This window comes from Botryllus schlosseri, chromosome 4 (genome assembly GCF_051294905.1).
Source record: "Botryllus schlosseri isolate E-star chromosome 4, Bs_hap1, whole genome shotgun sequence".
NCBI classification, from domain to species: Eukaryota; Metazoa; Chordata; class Ascidiacea; order Stolidobranchia; family Styelidae; genus Botryllus; species Botryllus schlosseri.
The window spans coordinates 25,974,290-25,992,254 of NC_137239.1; the positions used below are offsets into that span (position 1 = coordinate 25,974,290).

The following is a 17,965-nucleotide window of genomic DNA, read 5'->3' on the forward strand; positions in this document are numbered from 1 at the left end:
GCTGAACTATTTGTAACACATCCGTGGTTTGCGTGCCATAGACGTTCTGTTTTTTTAACCTCGGGAGGTCCTCGCGTGACAGGCGTTTTGTTCTAACAAAAGGTTTTTCCTATAGTTATACATCTTTTCGATTTCGCGATCGCGCTGATGTCGCTGTGGTTAATCGAGTTTATATCGATCTTGAATACGTTTTATAAAGATAGGAGAGTGGTTTGACAAAAACAGCGGCAAAATATTCTGAATTCCACGTATTTCAAACAAAATATATATGGACAGGAGAATAGGCCTTCTACGCGTGTATTGGTTAGTTGGAATCCCTTTTATTGAACAAACGGTTTACTGTATAGAACAAAGTGCATTTCATACAACTGTTGAGATTCGCGGGGATTGCTCTCAATCATATAGTCTTATGAATTAAAAGAATTTTTGTAACTTGAGTAATAATACATATATCAAAATTTATTATTACCTCGCTGCTGGAGGTGCGTCTATGATGCCTCTACACATGATCCTTTCCTATAGTTGCCACGCATTCTTCATGAGCTAACGAAAGAATTCGCATACGCACTCGATATTTTATATTTTAGATTAGGCTTCTTTATATTTCTTAAAAAATAAACTAATACGCCGGCATTTGCCGCAGTTGAATAGGCCGTCAACTTGGAATTTATTTCATTCATATAAGAATTTTCGAGGAACAAAATTACAAATTATATTCCATAATCGAAATCTTGCTCTAGCAAACCCTAGCAGAATACCATAAATATCGTGATGGATAGAATATAGTGATGTTGTGATTTATAGAGCATAGGGATTGCATCATTTTTTTTCGTTTCGCGGCAAATCATTGGGCTCTAGATTTGAGCAAGAATTCTCTAAACCATAGTGGTTCTCACACTGTTTTGACACGCCACCCCCGTTATGGTTGCGAAAAATTTCGCGCCCCCCTTATCGTCATATCAAGTAAATATGAAAAATATCGAGAAAGTATAATGTTTGCAATGGCAACGCATAGTTTGATGGCATGGAAGGTTGCGATTGTTGAGAACCCTTTCAAATATGAAATTCTGACAATATACAGAGCTATAAGAACTATAAGCTGAAGGTGAATCTCGCAGAGCGCGAAAAAATTTTCAGTTGATTATTTGTCAACAATAACCATGAGCATTGGTAGGACGTACACGTAAAGCATATACATATTTTATCGATTTTGGTGTCTAAAATCTTATATTTCCTGATTTGGGCTTGGCTCAAACGTACCGGACCATAAGCGAAATCAAAAGCCGATGGCGCGGGCAGCACGACGTTTTTCTCTGCGGCTCGTAAGTGATCGGCAAGAGGGCTGCCAAAAATTTGTTTTTAAGAGTGGCGTTCTACAAAATGTTACGTAATAGAGTATACTTCGACGTTCTAAGCCACTTCTATTTAAATCCTTGTTTCTACATTCCAAATGCCTATTAAACATGGCATATATAACATGACCTTTGAGGAAATATATTATTTCTCCGTGACCGTGTGTCTTTCTACGCACTCTGCACAAATGCTTGACATACATACCATAAAAGCATCGGCCTACGCCTACACACATTCCTTATTCAGAGACATCTTCTGATCGGTACAAGGTCCGGTATAAGTTATAATCTGGCACCGGTGTACGGATGGATGGAGCGGCGCAACTATGACATATAAAATCGTCATAAAACTGTGATTATTGCCGTTGTTGAAACTTGGAAGTTTCAGCACAGATCAAACTTATTCCGAGTTCAAGAAGCTTCATTTCTCTTAGGCTGCTCCGCCCCTTCAGGTGCTTTCACGCCCCCCCCCCAAGCGGGGCGCGCCCCCTGTTTTAGAATCACTGCTCTAGAACTATAGAGTCTAGTTCAAGAACATTTGAATAGGTCACCTAAGAGTCGAGCGGTCAGACTGAAATATCAACATGGAATGTGAAACTATGAGCAGGTTCTCCGCGTCCACGGCGAATGCGTGTCAAGGGCGAAGAAATTCAATAATACTGTTACAAATTTGGTTCACACCGACGCCCTTCATAATGCTGAAATTAGTATAGCGAGACTGCTTACCCTTACAGCTTCCGGCTTCTCTTGAATATTCATGTAGAAAAGATAAGTTTTTTAAGAATACGAAAAATCTAACTATAATACTTGTTGCGAATGAATCATAAAATAAAAGTGAGACTGGAAGAATTTCTCATTCAATGGTACCGTCGCTTTCATTGAAAGAAATAATGTACCGGGTCAGCAAGCGTGTAGACAAAATATCAATTTCTCCCTCGCGACGAATCGTAACATGTAGAATTGTAGATCATATTACGGATAATCTAATAAATATCTTATGCTTTTCGATTGTTTTCCAAACAACTGGGCTGTTGTTATCCAGAAAACTTATTTTAGTCAAAACAGAATGACATTACCGATGCAGCAGTACTTGTAATGTCTTTATTCGGGAATGGAGAATTTATTAGATCAGCCAAGACAACCAACAACAGCAAAGTATGCGTACCTGGACAAGGTACAAATCGTGTCGAAAACCACTCACACATGAACAGCGGTCCGTTCCGACGCGACGGCTGGCTGCTATAGCTTTGTTGTAATGTAAGTGGCGACTTCATAGACTTCGTTCGCGTCATCCCCTCTATATACGCGTAGGCCTATACTTCCGAGCAACCATAATGTATGAGTGGGACGGGTCTATATGTTCACGAACAGATTCTACCGTGCGCTCTCGGCCGCAACAACGTACAGCGAATGTCAATTGGAGATGATCATGAGTGCCGATTTATTTGTTGCCACTAGTGGGGGTCTCGAATAGCATGGTTTATTCTCACTCATATGTTTGGTGTCCTCAGGATTTGTTTTATAATTTGGCGGAGGCAAGGATATATTGTGGTGATATCAATCCCGTTCCAGTGAACCATGCATCCTTCCACTAATCTGGACTTCGGTGTTCAATGCGATGGCAATGATAATCAACTACGGTTTCATTTTATCAAAATAACATAGAAAAAGTAGATCCGACTATGCTTCTTCGTTTCACTTATTTGAAAATCTACATATTGAAAATAAAATATGTACTGATAAGCTGACACGACATTGGCAGCCATATGGTGTCATACATTGCTTCACCGTGTCTCCGCACTTCAGGAATTACTTCATTTCACTGCGTCTACATGACGGCTGTGTAGGACAATGTACAATTTCTTATGATCTTCACATATAGGCTTTACTCCGCAGACACATTCGCAGTGGATTCGGATGACTTCGCGACACAATCACTTAGGAAATCAATAACCTCTTGCGATTTATTTTCAATGGCAATGTCAAGCGCCGATTTCGAATTATAATCCTTAGCAGACATGTCAGCGCCACTGCTGGCCCAAGCTCGCAATCCATGCAGGTCATTCCGGTAGGCCAGCGCGCACAGAGTCTCGCCCAGTCGCATAGAAGGCAGTGAAAGATGCGCACCAGCTTCGCGTAGTAATCTGATGATGTCAAATTTACGAAATCGTATTGCATCTTGCAGAGGCGTGCAGCCAAATCTGTCCTTGGCATATACACAAGCCCCTTGACCAAGAAGGTACTGCACTGCGTTGCTAGATCCCTCTGAAGCTGCTACGTGGAGGGGTGTTCTTCCATCAAAATTTGCAACGCAAAGATCAGCGCCTTCATTCCGTAACTTATCCAATGTTTCGACACTATCCTTAATAGCCGCGGAGCAAAGCATTGAAGGGTATAAGGCAGTCTCAAGATTCTTACGTTCTGAATCGGAATTAAGCTTCATAGAGGAGGATATTGCTTCGAACAACTGACTCCTCTTCCTACATGCACCAACTCTTTCTACTTTTGTCAACTCACCTCTCAAGTTTTCTTCTAGTAACTCAAATTTTTGTTCATAGCTTAAGTCGGCACGTCCTAACAAATACGACAACTTCGCAAGAGCAGCTTCCAATGTCATGTCATATCCAGATGCGATACCAGCTTCTGCAAATGCCTTACCCGTCTCGTAAGCTGGCGTTACGCTACCACGTGAACATTGGGAGCAATTTACTATCAATACACGTCGCCTTGAAGCGTCTTTCAACAGCTCAAATATATCTGCTCTATTGCTGGGGCCGTTTCCAGCTCCATAAGTCTGTAACACCACACCGGCGATTGGTGGGTTTAAGAATGCTTTGACAGTATCTGTTGAGATTCCTGGGAAAAGTCGGAGGAGTACAACGTTCTGTTCCATCTCGGTGCGTATGCTACATGCCTTAGGTACCGCACTGCGCCATACTAAATCCCAGTGTACATTAATTTCAACACCCATCACAACTAGCGGGTTGAAATTCGGACTGTCGAATGCTTGGAAACTCGAAATATCAATCTTGCTGCACCTATTACCGCGGTAGAGTCGATGGTGAAAAAACAAACACACTTCAGGTATCGTGTAGTTTCCTGCGATTAATAAGGAGCCGAGTAAATTGTCGACACCGTCGCTTCTAGTGGCACATAGGGGGACTTGGGCACCTGTTAAAATTACAGATTTCCCAAGATTTTCGAACATAAACGATAAATACGAAGCTGTGTAAGCCATAGTATCGGTACCGTGCAGCACAACAAATCCATCGTAATGTTCGTAGTTGGCTTTAATATCGTGAGCGATGCGTTTGTAATCGGTAATATTCATGTTTGCAGAATCTAGTAGCACATCGTATTCCAAAAGGTGATAAATCACACGCTTCTCTTTCACATGAAGCTTTGGTAAGACGAAACAGATGCCTTCGATGAACGGAATACTACAATCGGCTCGAGCTGCAATGTGTTCCGCGAATTCTTTGTCGTGTAATATTGGGCTGATTCCAATAACTCTGTGAATGTAGTTGCTCTCTGTGACGAATACTCCGTTTTTGTTTTTCATGGCGATTGTGCCACCTGTGATGATAACTAGAACAAGAGAGTTCCTGTCTTCTAAAAATGGAGTTGATTCGGCGTTTGGATCATCCATATCTGCTTCGTATACTGCGTAGATACGATTGGGAATTCAGCCCGCATAGGGAGTGAAGGTCATCTTCTCTTCGACCACAATTCCTCCTCAGAAACCCACAGCTGTTGTACTATCGAATGTGACATTGATGTGGTATTGAAAGTGGTAATAGTGGAGTCCTGGTACGGTAGTCGACGGTGTGTTTTCATTTGTGACGTAACACCGTGTTCGCTGGTCCCACTGCGGCTACGAGTTCGATTCTTATTACGTATGAATCGTTTGTTGGGTAAATCTCGTCAATTCAGATGTCCGACTAGGGCTGGGCACACTGATTCGAGTACTTGAATCTGAATCGAGTAATAATTTTAATGATTCGAGTTGAGTAGTGAAAGACGATTTTTTCGAGTACTGAAATTATAAGCTCCCCGCCACTGAAAGTTAATTTATCAAGAAGAATTATAGCTTTTATCGTATTTTCCACTGAGGAAGCCTTGAACCTTGATTGGCCGTGTCGCGGTATACGAGACATTGTACAAAGCTACGAACGTTCCTGGGAATAACACATTTCATGATCATCCCACAACATTGTCAAGAAGTGCAATGAAATCTGTATGGTCGAAACTCGAAAGAAATATCAAAATATATTTAATGTGACGGATAACAGGCATTATGTTCTTTGTGGTGGCATAAAAGGTACATATTGGAACTTTGACATAGTACATGCTGGTGTGACGTCATAATAAGTGATACTCAGGTAATCGATTTTGCCCAGCCCTACCGACAACGGCGACAACCATGCGATGCCGATAGGAGATAACCCTGTTGCAACTACATCTGATTTGTAACATAACCAGACCCTGTTGTTAGTAGAGTAGGACATTCGGTCGCTCGTTTTCTTGGTGAGATGACGCAATCAATTGACCTGTAGATTGATCGGTAGACTAGATAGTGTTGCAAGTCTAATGCCAAACCCCTATAATTCCAACACTTGGAATTATTAATGGTACTTAAATAGGTTTTTCGAAGTACAGAACTTCAATATTGCAGCAAACAATACGTTCATATTGTCATATTTATTCCACTGGAAGCTTTTCGACTGGCTCTCTTCAGCAGTGAACCCAAGTAAATGAGGTTAACCAAGTTCGAAATATAGAAAGAATATTGTCGTTGTGACGCATTGAGCCAGTCGAAAAGCTTCCAGTGGAATAAATATGACAATATAAACGTATTGTTTGCTACGATATTAAAGGGGCACTGCGCTCTAAAAATGATGTGGTCTCAAATTGAAGGTAAAAACGAACCAAAATTTTCGGCCGCGGCCATTTCCTTCAGAACGCCACCGTAATTGAAATTTCTACAAGACCAGCTGCTCGACGCGATTAGGCAGTCACGCAGAGAACGAATTTTAGATAGTTGTCAGCCGATGTTATGAAGGAAATGTGTCTAAGTTTCGTTCTCTGCGTGACTGCCTTATCGCGTCGAGCAAGTGCGACGATGAAGACATCGTGCCATGTAACGGGTTAAGCAGCCGCGGCAGCTGGTCTTGTAGAAATTTCAATAAATTGCAGCTCCATTACGGTGGCGTTCTGAAGGAAATGGCTGCGGCCAATAATTTTTGTTCGTTTTTACCTTCAATTTGAGACCACATCATTTTTAGAGCGCAGTGCCCCTTTAATGGTACGTTCCGATAATCACTTGATGCGATTTGGTGATGTCTTTTGATGTTCCCAACGCTGCACCGCACCAGTCGTTAAGACTGCGAAACTATACAATATGCAAAGACGTGAAGCACGTAGGAATTCAGACTTGGACAACTAGAAAATTTTCAGCTCTTCCGAATTATATTAGAATTAGGATTAAAGCTACAAAAGTTTTTCGAAATTAGATTAGAATTAGAATTAGAGCTACACAGCTTTTCCAAATTAGATTAGAATTAGAATTAGATCAAAACAAGTTTTCCCAAATTAGATTAGAATTAGAATTAGAGCTACACAGCTTTTTTTCAAATTAGATTAGAATTAGAATCACTGAATTCGCAAAAACTTGGAAATTGAATGAACTTGTGATGTGAATGGGAAATGCATACAGCAAAAATCAGCTCATATCAAATCACAGTGCAATCTCATAACCGTGAGAATGGTTAACGTCTGTACACCAAGCTTGGATCGCTTTTGACTATACCCGGGGTCACCGCAATCGCCACAAGATCAAATTGCGTCACGGGCCGGATTCAAGCCTTCAAATCGGCGGCGGGCCGGACCACTCAACTCATACCAAAATGTTACCCCGTGCCCTTGATTTGCACTTTAATTCTTCATTAACAATCTTATATAGATAAATAATACACAGCTCACACGGTTTTATTATAGCTCGTCGCAAGACCTTTATTCGCGAACAATCGAATTGGCAAAAGTACGATGACGCCCCGGTTGAATTATATATTATTACTAGGGCAATTTTTTTTTGACATGTCAAAAAAAGTCAAAATTAGGTGAAAATTGTAGCGTTAGGTCAAAATTTGTCAAAATTGTTTACAAAGTCAAACATTTTTTGACCTCTGAATTTTGTTTGTATCGTAGATTTTGCGCTGTCGGTGAATTTATCACTTGATATTTTACAGCTTGTAGCCTACTTTATAGGCCTACTGTTGTAAATGACCCATCGTCTGCTCATTGTGAATCATAAACGATCAAATGAAACAAATAGTGACATGGTTTTATGGTCAACTTACCGCAATATCCTAACTGAAGCAAGACTGCTTGGACATTGCATGATTCTTATATCAAGAAGCGCAAGCTGAAAAATTGTGATATAGACAACATTGTCAGAATGAAGCAACACGGTGTGTCACCAGCAGTGTGCACACAACTCCAGTGTTCTCAGCCAACAACCGCTGCTGTTTAACGTTCTTTCTCCATTCTTGGCAAGCTACTTAGCAAGGACAAACACTTTCTACCCGAGAATGTAGGAAAGTAAGCTATCTTTCGTTCGTTGTACTACAACAAATCTAAATTATTTCCACCATAATACGTAATGTAGCTACTGGAATTCTTCATAGGGCCAGATTTCGTTAAAATACTAGTTTTTTCATGGGCTTCTTGGAGGTACAGAACTTCAATATACAATTGAATAGTATATTCATATTGAAATGAACCCGAATATTTTCGGTTGACACTCGTCAGGGGTAATCGTCAGCAACTAGTAGAGAATTGGAAAGAACATGGTATATCAACAATCGTATCACAAAATATGACGTCACCAGCATGAAAGAGAGAGCGTTCAATGTACTATTTTTAGGTGGTACACGAACTCCTTTTGTTGACAGAGTTTTGGTTGGTGTATTTTGATAAAAGTCGACTTCAAGTCACTCAAATGACGTCATAGTTTGAGATACGATTGTTGATATACCATGTTCTTTCCAATTCTCTACTAGTTGGTGACGATTACCCCTGACGAGTGTCAGCCGAAAATATTCCGGTTCATTTCAATATGAATATACTATTCAATAGTTTTTTCATGTAAAAATTTGCTAGTTTTTGTGCCCAAAACGTTTTTTCAGGCCGATCTACTTTCTAAGGACAGACAGTTCCAACCAGAAATGAAGATAAGTAGTACAATTTTGACATTATGTGCGAAAACACCTAATTTGCATACGTAAGGTCAAAATTTGGTCAAATTTCAGTTTTTTTAGGTCAAAAAAAGTCAAAATTTAGATTTTTTAGGTCAAAATCTTCCGTTTTTTAGGTCAAAAAAAAATTGCCCTAATTATTACTAACCTAATCTCGGGTCCGGGGATTGATAGGATGGGAAGCGACACAGCAGCGCGATCATAGATATTTGAATTGTATTTTTGTGTAACTAATATATTTTCCATGTGAACTGCACAATGCATATACTTGTTCCGAATTGGCGTTTTCGCTTTTGTGAATAACTACTTTTGGGTCTATTTTCAATAAAACTCTGAACTAAGTGTATACTTTTTGCTTTCTCGAGAGTGAAAGCACAGCGTCACAATCGGGTGTTTATATTGTGACCTATGAACATGCTCGATATTTGCTGTCTTGAGGGATTACTTTATGAAAGTTTACTGCAGAAAATCCCAATTTTGGTTACAAATGTGATGGATAATAAAATGATTTTTCAATCTACTCAGAATTGCTTCGCGGGACGGATGCGTTTGACACCCCTGCTGTAGGGTGTGAGTAAGGCGATTGCGACTTGGCACTGGATTTCCCTACGCGAGAGGGACATTCTTGTTACTCGCTGTAATATGCATCGGACAAAGAGGCATTTTCAGGAAAACAATAAATTAGATTAAAACTAAAATTAGAACATAGAGACATTTCACGAATTAGATTAGAATTAGAATTAGAGCATAAGAACATTTTACAAATTTTATTAGAATTAGAATTAGAGCATGGAAACATTTCACAGATTAAATTGAAATTGGATTAGCGGCATTTCGCTCTAATTTAGTGAAATTAGACAACTAAAATTATTTAGTTGTCCAAGTCTTCGTAGGATTATATGGCCACAGGTATGCGGTATAGCGTATTGCATGGAGGCGGCCACTGGGTTTGAATATAGATTACTAACCTATACGTTACTAATATACGTTAGTAATCTATAGTATAAACACCACGTGAATTTGTTCTGGTATTAATCCGGACTGGGAATTTGTTTCGACAAGCAGGGAATATCGGAATGCTTTCAATCAACTCGAAATTGGGATAGTCAACAATAACATCACAGTTCGAATATCCTTGACCTGTATGGCAAACAAGGCTACGTAGAATCTAGCAGCTGTTTGATTCGAGTCAAGTGGAGTATTACTTGTTATTGAGTACAGGCCTATAACTTATCATTGAAGTTCAAATTACAGCCGCAATGAAAATCACACTTGTCAGATATACACTTCACCAATAGGAATGTCCTATTCGCCAATCGATCCCTATATCATATGCCATTGTGAGATTGATAAGGTTGCACGTCAGCAGTTGCAGTTATGATATAGAAATGTCGGTTACAAGACACGCGTATGTCCGCGTGGTATATATTTTAGATCAGGCTCTGTATCCTTTTCTAATGGTGACCGGATGCAACCAGTGGGATGGAGGCTTTACCAAGACCAACGAAAGCACGGTTGTAGCTTGCGAAACTAGCACACATGGAAGCGCGCTTGGACGAATCCGTTGTTGAAAGGGAAATGTACATGTACTGAACATGTACCGTAGAAATTGTCGTTAATAAAATTATTATTAGTCGCGAGGATGGTACATACTCTGTTGCAATTAGCGTTTAGAACAAATCGTGTACATGTTGTAAAGGTAAACAATGTATTAAACCAGTAGTTTTCAATCTGGGAGCCGCGACCCCCGCGGGATCGTTTGCCTTTGCCTAGGGGTCGCGAAGGGGATGATCGTTTTTTTACATAAACTTTTCCCAGGTAATCAGATTTTCAAACAGCCAATGTGTTGACCTTCTTTACTAATCAACTTACCAAATTTAGAAGCAGGTAAAAAGGTTGAGGATCACCGGTGTAGTCTATACAAACGCCATGTCACGTCAGTGGTAGAATTATAGAACTCTATAGTTAAATACAGCTCTCTATTAATGTTACCGAGTCACTTCCCTGGCACATTGAATTGGTCATCCGATGCAACTATAGTCATTTGATGGCCTGTTGAACTCAAACCGACGAAGCGCATCTATTTTGATACCTACGGATGGTTATTAACCACCAGTTCAGCTTTTCTGATTCACGTGCTGCGATCCCAGCAAAGTTATCATACTGTGATAAATTTGGAATATAGTTTGAAATCGCTACGTCATGCTCGATTTTGCGATCACGGTCATGACATATGATCACTATTGAATTGCGGACATGATGATATCTCTAACCACCATGACGCATTATATTATGAAAACTCAACCACATTCTTACGGCTGGGCTGTATAGTAGTATGGGCAATGGGCATCATGCAGTTACGCACTCTTTCGCCTTCGCTTGTCGTATGCAGGGTTTGGCTCGAGATCTGGTCGTTCGTGACGTATAATATACCTCCGATGTTTGAAATTGCGTAGGGAACCTACAGGGAAAGAACCGTGTTATATTGTCATTACTTCGATCATGAAACGTTGCGTCATTCGGGTTAGCTGCTATTGCACTCAGAAGAGAGTGTCTGTGTCTAGAGTAGAGCAGCGACGAGATGCGTTAGGCTATATAATTTGGTGGATTGAACGTCAATAAAAGTTGAAGGTGGACTTTGACGTATACGTCTTTCCTAAACGAATAAACCATGGCAAATTCGGACTACCCTGTACTGTAAATTAGTAAAGTAGTGTATCGATCGACAGCCAACAGCTAGCAGCTTATGGTATATGATGTTCTGTGGAGTGAGATTGCTCTGTGTGATCGATTTATTCCTGAACTAGATACTTTGGAAATAATTCTTTATTTCTGTATGGTTGTTGGATACAGCTATATCGTAGATTGTTTTCGCACCAGTGCAAAAATACACAGCTTCTAAACTGGTAGCGTATGCGCTTATCCGTAATTCTATATCCACCCAGGTGGTATGTTACTTAAATTAACGCCTCAATATCCACTTTTACTGGGAAAGAATTACTAGAAACAATAAACAAAGATATGCACAAAATACATACGCGTATAGAACAGTTTCACATGTCACTATATAAGCTCCTAGCCTTCATGTTTCAGTACACCCAATGAGCTATCAGACGTTGCTTCCAATTGGCCATTTCCAATTGGTTTACAAAACGGGCGTTTGTAGGTGTGTATGGGCGTCAGTCTTGTGTCATGGTATATGGAATTTCGCGCAACGTGATAATTCCATTGATCCCATTCGTCGATCCAGGAAAAATCTATGACTGACCTTGAAAGCAGGAGCGTTGCTTTTAAGCAAGCTGTTACTTGCTAATCGCGTACTGCAGTTGTGTAGGTTTTCAGCTTCAGCGACAGATCATCGAAGACAGTGCTGTTGCTGCAGAAAAATCACTCTTCGTATCTTGATCAACGACCATGACGATACTCCCTACGTGCTGTATATCAGGGATATCTAACAGGCATATCCCTGCTGTATAAGAAAATTTCTCGGCCTGTGCACTAGCTTGACTGTGATAAGATTTGTGATATTGCGAGTCATTTTTGAGGTTCTGTGATAAGTTTATGTCGGATATTCGGTGACGTCACATTGTTTCATTGTTTGCTTGCTTGGAGTCGTTCTGATCACTTGTAAGCGAATGGTAAAACCACAAGGTCCCTGTTGTTTTTGATTTCTTTCGGTCAGTTATAGTAATCAGCGCAATGTTTCTCACCGGCAGATTAGGCAGAACCACGTATTTGTTTTGTATCAGTATCAGTTTATAAACAATTTCGTCGATGCAGACCACTACAACAAAAAGATAGGAAGGAGTCGAAACCGACAGTTTTTAATCTAACACGCACCTTGGCCTAGAACAGTGGTTCTCAACCTTTTTGACCTCGCGTCACTCGTCTCTCGTAGGGAAAATAGTTCGTGGCACGCCATTGCACTTCGAGTACCACCCTAGGTGGCGAGTAGCGTAGTGGTACGTTGAACCGCTGCAATACAAATGAGTCGCATGATCGAGCCCAGAGTCCCTCGGTAAATGCTGGAAGTTTATCTAGGCTCCTTCTCGCCCTCCGATCTGCATAAGGACTATAAAGGAGTGTCTTACAAACAGTCTGGACCGAAAGTGGGACTTGCTATAAGTTGGTTATCAACCTGCACCATGTCACTGTTCAGCATTCAGTGATGATGGGGGTGACTAGAAAAAAGGTGAACATACTGCCCGAGTTTAGTTGTCACCGTCTCAAACGCTACCATAAGTGAGCGAATTAGCGTATCCCCACCATTGACGGCGGATGCTCCACTTTGATTCATGGCAGTAGCAAATTCCGAAGTGTCAGAAATTTATCTGAGACGCTCCTTCCCTATGTTGCTGGACTCACAGCGTATTTACAATAAAATCACCCGATCAGGGGCCAAGTCAAGAAAGAGGATGAGAGGGCGAGGAAGCGAAGAAGATAGAATACCGACATTAGGCTGATGGGGATGCCAGATTGAGAGACTGTAACTGGTGGTTTCGACTTGACGTCATCCTTGTATATTTGTTCAATGTTCATTGTATCGCATTGTACATTATGTGTCTTGTGCGTGTAAAAATACTAGAACCATACCGACTTTGCCACACTCGTAATTTAGATTCCTTAATTTTTGTTATACGTCTACCTTGTTTACTACATTTGCTCGCGACACCCTTGAGCAGTCCAATTGGCACACTCGTGTGCCGCGAGTAAGTGAGAACCACTGGCCTAGAATATGTACGTACATAGGAGAGGCATGCACATTTATGAAAAGCAACGGAAGATAACATTAAACGACAAACGATCAAAATATAGTTGCCTTCGGCGTTAGGCGAGGTCGATCGTGGTCCAGTGATCTCGAGTACCGCCCAGTATTTATTGCATTGTCATAGGGTAATAGTAACAACGTTGATTCTAATGTAAAGTCAGAAAGCGTCCGTGAGACATCGGCAGATATTTTCACAGAATATGAAAGGATACGCACTAATCAATGTACTTCGTGAATATTCTAGCACTTACTTTATGCCAATTTTACGGTTTACGTACTTCTGTAATGAGCAATATACATAAATGATGAGTAAAACGGCACTCGGAGTTAATTCACTGACAAACTTGGTCGCGTCGTGCGCCGTAAACGACGATATCGAACTGGATGATTCTCCCACAGAAGACATGAACGATATAAATATGGAGTCTTCTCCGGTGCTAGAAAACGGATTTAACGAATATTTAACGCCGCGATCAAGAAGAAATTCGCTATGTGGAGACTCTCAGGTTCTGGTCATCGTCACAGGGGGTACAATCGCCATGAAGAACAAAAATGGCGTATTCGTCCCAGAGAGCAACTACATAAACCATGTTATAGGAAACAGTCCTATACTGCACGACAAAGACTTCGCTGAATCCATTGCCGATGAGTCTGCCGAGAATGATCCATTCGTGGAAGGGAAAAGCTTCGTTTTACCGAAACTACACGTTAAAGAGAAACGTGTAATTTACCATCTCATGGAGTATGAAGTCCTGTTGGATTCTGCGAACATGAGCATCGGCGATTATAAACGCATCGCGCAAGATATTAAAGACAACTACGAATCTTACGATGGATTTGTTATCCTACACGGAACTGACACAATGGCGTACACAGGATCTTACCTATCATTTATGTTTGAGAATCTCGGAAAATCTGTGATCTTAACAGGCGCTCAAGTACCGTTATGCGCGACCAGAAGCGATGGTGTCGATAACTTACTCGGTTCTTTACTCATCGCAGGAAATTACACAATACCCGAGGTGACATTGTTTTTTCACCATCGACTCTACCGCGGTAACAGATGCAGCAAAATGAACATTGAGAGTTTCCACGCCTTTGACAGTCCTAATTTCGACCCTCTTGTAGTAATGGGTGTTGAGATTAACGTACACTGGGATTTAGTATGGCGCAGTACCATTCCGAAAGCATTCACTATACACACCGAGATGGAAGAAAACGTAGTGCTTCTCCGACTTTTCCCGGGTATAACTACAGCTACAATCCGGGCTTTCTTGAACCCGCCGGTCGCAGGAGTCGTTTTACAGACTTACGGTGCCGGAAACGGTCCTAGCAACAGAGAGGATATATTCAGACTGCTGAAAGAAGCTTCAAGGCGGCATATACTGATTGTAAATTGCTCCCAGTGCTCACGCGGTAGTGTTACGCCGTCCTACGAGACAGGAAAAGCATTGGAAGAAGCAGGTATTGTATCTGGGTATGATATGACACCGGAATCAGCTCTTGCGAAGTTATCGTATTTGCTTGGGCGACACGATCTGTCATACGAACAAAAACATGAACTGCTCAAAGAAAACATGCGTGGCGAGTTGACCAGAGTCGAGCCAGTCAGTGAATTCCGGAAAAGAAGCCGTTTTTTCGATGCTATATCATCTGCCATGAAGCTGTGTTCCAAATCGGAACGAAACAATCTGAAAGAAACTCTGTATCCGCCGATGCTTTGCTTCGCGGCTATGAATGACGATGTCGAGTCCCTGGAGAAATTATGTAAAGAAGGCGCAGATCTTTGTATGGGAAATTTCGATCAAAGGACGCCGTTACACATCGCCGCTTCAGAGGGCTCCAGCAACGCTGTAAAATTTCTACTAGGAAAAGGTGCTTCTGTATTTGCGAAAGACAGGTTCGGATGCAGCCCGCTGCAGGACGCGATACGTTTTCGTAAATTCGATATCATTCGTCTCTTACGAGATGCCGGTGCGCATTTATCAATACCGCCGCTGAGATTGGGCGGCACGCTGTGTGCTTTGGCGCACAAGAAAGACCTACAAGGATTGCGCGCTTGGGCTAGCGGTGGGGCTGACATGTCGGCTGTAGATTACAGTTCTAGGTCGGCGCTACAGATTGCAAAAGATAATGGGTCCGCGAAAATCGTTGATTTCCTCCTTGAATGCGCTGGCGAATTGAACTTGAAGCAAAACGGACATGCTCACTCGAATGGAAATTCCAAGAGAGTGAGATTTTAAATCAAACAAAAGTATATCCATATCGAAAAAAACGGCTTTATTTCAATATGAATATTTTATTAAATTGTATGTTGAAGTTCTGTATCTCCAAGAAGCTCTTCAAACAAGAGTGTTTTTCGCGCCATGTAATTTTGTTGCCATGATTTCATGCGCAGTTTTAAATTCAGGGTATTCCATTGCCACTGGTATTTTATCTAGAACTTGGAAAATGTATTTGCAAACCTTTGCCCGCTCCACACCTCTATTGCCTATCACATGCACTGTGCGATTTAATGTGTATAAATTAGAATAGTGATCGACATTTCACATAACTTTACAATCACGAAATACACAACATTTTGATGCGTCTTGCTTGTACCTTGAAGACTTACCATTGCGAAATGATATTCGATATTGCAAACAATATAATGAATATATGGAGACTATATTGCCGTGACGTTTAATTCAAACCGAAGTGTTGCTCGAAAAAGATGTATAATTTGTATGAATATATGTGCGTTGAAGGGCGATGTCAAATGAATTCCGTAGTATGGCATTCATATCAGCTTACTCTGGGCCAATATCGATCGTATATTCGATGACGTTTGACGTTCAGTTTCAGAGAAAATCAGTATTCTTATATTACCATTTTTATCAACTCAATATCAACTCAAGATACAGTCAGAATTCCAGTGCAGTGAAAAGAAAGGCTGGAGTCGAAGCTACTGTATATCGCTGAAGTCAGTAAAAGACCCACTATGTCCTACAAACATAAAAACAAAATGAAACAACGTGCGAAAAAGGCATGCACATTGCACATGCACACTCGATGAGAATAGAATCACAATCAAATCTTTGTATAGTCTTATGCAAGCATCTAAAAATGCAGAGACATACAGGAGTTTAGTTTAATTCCAATTGTCATTATATTCTTTGTGGTTGCACAAAAGGTACACATTTGAACTTTGACACACTACATTTTGTTATGACGTCATATTGAGTGATACTCGAATACTCGACTCGTCTCGAAGCATAATACGTGATTCAGAATCGAATCACTCAGGTACTCGATTTTGCCCAGCCCTAATCGTAATAGGTTTTAAGATGCTTGTAAATCTATTGCCACCGCCATCTATAACTGGTCCAATGCAAATCGCATTTGCGGTCATGATCACTTTCTGGAAATAACTCTTCGGATGGCATGCCTATAGGGTACCATATATCCTCTTTTAGGAGGATTTGTCCTCTTTAACTAATAGAAACTATGGTAGGCCTAATAATGCCATGTACTTCACCGCACGTCATTGATTAGGACGGAATAGAAGAAAACGCATCGCTCTATCAAGTATGCCGGACCTGTAATGTGGAACCATAGTGTCCTATACGGAGGGGTTACCATATTTTAGAATCGGGAAAGGAGGACCCTTTTTCCAAATTTTCAAACTTAGAGGAAAACCTTGAAAAATGGTAAATTTTTCCCACTTCGTGGTCGGTTGACTAGAAAAAAATGTCAACTTTCGCTCAGCTCCCGAAATACCCGCCGGAGCGTTTTCAGTGCTATTTTATGGCATCTCGGTAGACTTTTGCCCTGTGTTTAACCAAAATTCTCTAAAAAGAGGACAAAATATCAAAAAGGAGGACATTTAGGCGTCCTTGGAGTATATTTTCAAAAACCCGAAAAAGGAGGACAAATCCTCCTAAAGGAGGACGTATGGTAACCCTACTATATGGTGTGGAAACAAGCAAATCTCACGGCTCATTGCAATTGGTCTACGTCACACTTTGCATTTGGCCAAAGGCACTTTTACGGTAATTTTTGACCGACTTGCCGAGCGAGAAAATTGGTATCAATCGAAAGCTACCGCGGTCCTGATTGCTAAAGTTATATTCTGCTCGTCGTCCTGGAACCCCCCAAAACAGGATCCAATATTGCATTGTAACGGAGTTTGTTATTGTGAGGCAGCCATGCCATCTGGGAGCAGGTGAGGAGCAGCAGAAACCGCAAACGTATTGGCCATTGTTGCGTAAGCGATTGAGCATTCACACTCTCACTCTATAGTGCAGACTGAATTGCTCCTCAGCTGCGCAGTATTATTCCAGACGGCATTGTTGCGTCACCATACCGAACTCCGTTACAATGCAACATTCGAGGCTGATTTTGGGGGGTTCCAGGACCACGAGCAAAATTATATTTATATTTTCGCAATCAGGACCACGATAGCTTCCGATTAATGCTAATTCTATCAATTTTCGCGCTCGGCAAGTCGGTCAAAAATTACCGTAAAATTGCCATTGGCCAAATGGAAAGTGTGACGTACGTAGCCCATATTGCAGTGAGCCGTGAGATTTGCTTGTGTTCACACCCTA

The 17,965-nt window shown here is 41.1% G+C and overlaps 3 protein-coding genes across 6 annotated transcripts in view; 2 read left to right on the forward strand and 1 right to left on the reverse strand.

Moving 5' to 3' along the window:
* Nucleotides 1–17,965, forward strand: part of LOC145437617 (uncharacterized) — a 299,426-nt gene that overhangs the window by 195,708 nt on the left and 85,753 nt on the right. The window lies entirely within an intron of this gene.
* On the reverse strand, nt 2,440–5,776 carry LOC145437597 (L-asparaginase-like). The gene has a single exon (XM_080314866.1). It carries the CDS (start codon nt 4,999–5,001, stop codon nt 3,238–3,240), a length of 1,764 nt encoding a protein of 587 aa, XP_080170992.1. The 5' UTR covers nt 5,002–5,776; the 3' UTR covers nt 2,440–3,237.
* Nucleotides 10,958–16,139, forward strand: LOC145437599 (60 kDa lysophospholipase-like). Its single transcript, XM_080314868.1, has one exon. The coding sequence runs from the start codon at nt 13,679–13,681 to the stop codon at nt 15,617–15,619; it is 1,941 nt and encodes a 646-aa protein (XP_080170994.1). The 5' UTR covers nt 10,958–13,678; the 3' UTR covers nt 15,620–16,139.

Bases quoted from the DNA above. Each gene is read 5' to 3' on its own strand.
- LOC145437597 (XM_080314866.1), bottom strand. From the start codon at position 5,001: ATGGATGATCCAAACGCCGAATCAACTCCATTTTTAGAAGACAGGAAC.
- LOC145437599 (XM_080314868.1), top strand. From the start codon at position 13,679: ATGATGAGTAAAACGGCACTCGGAGTTAATTCACTGACAAACTTGGTC.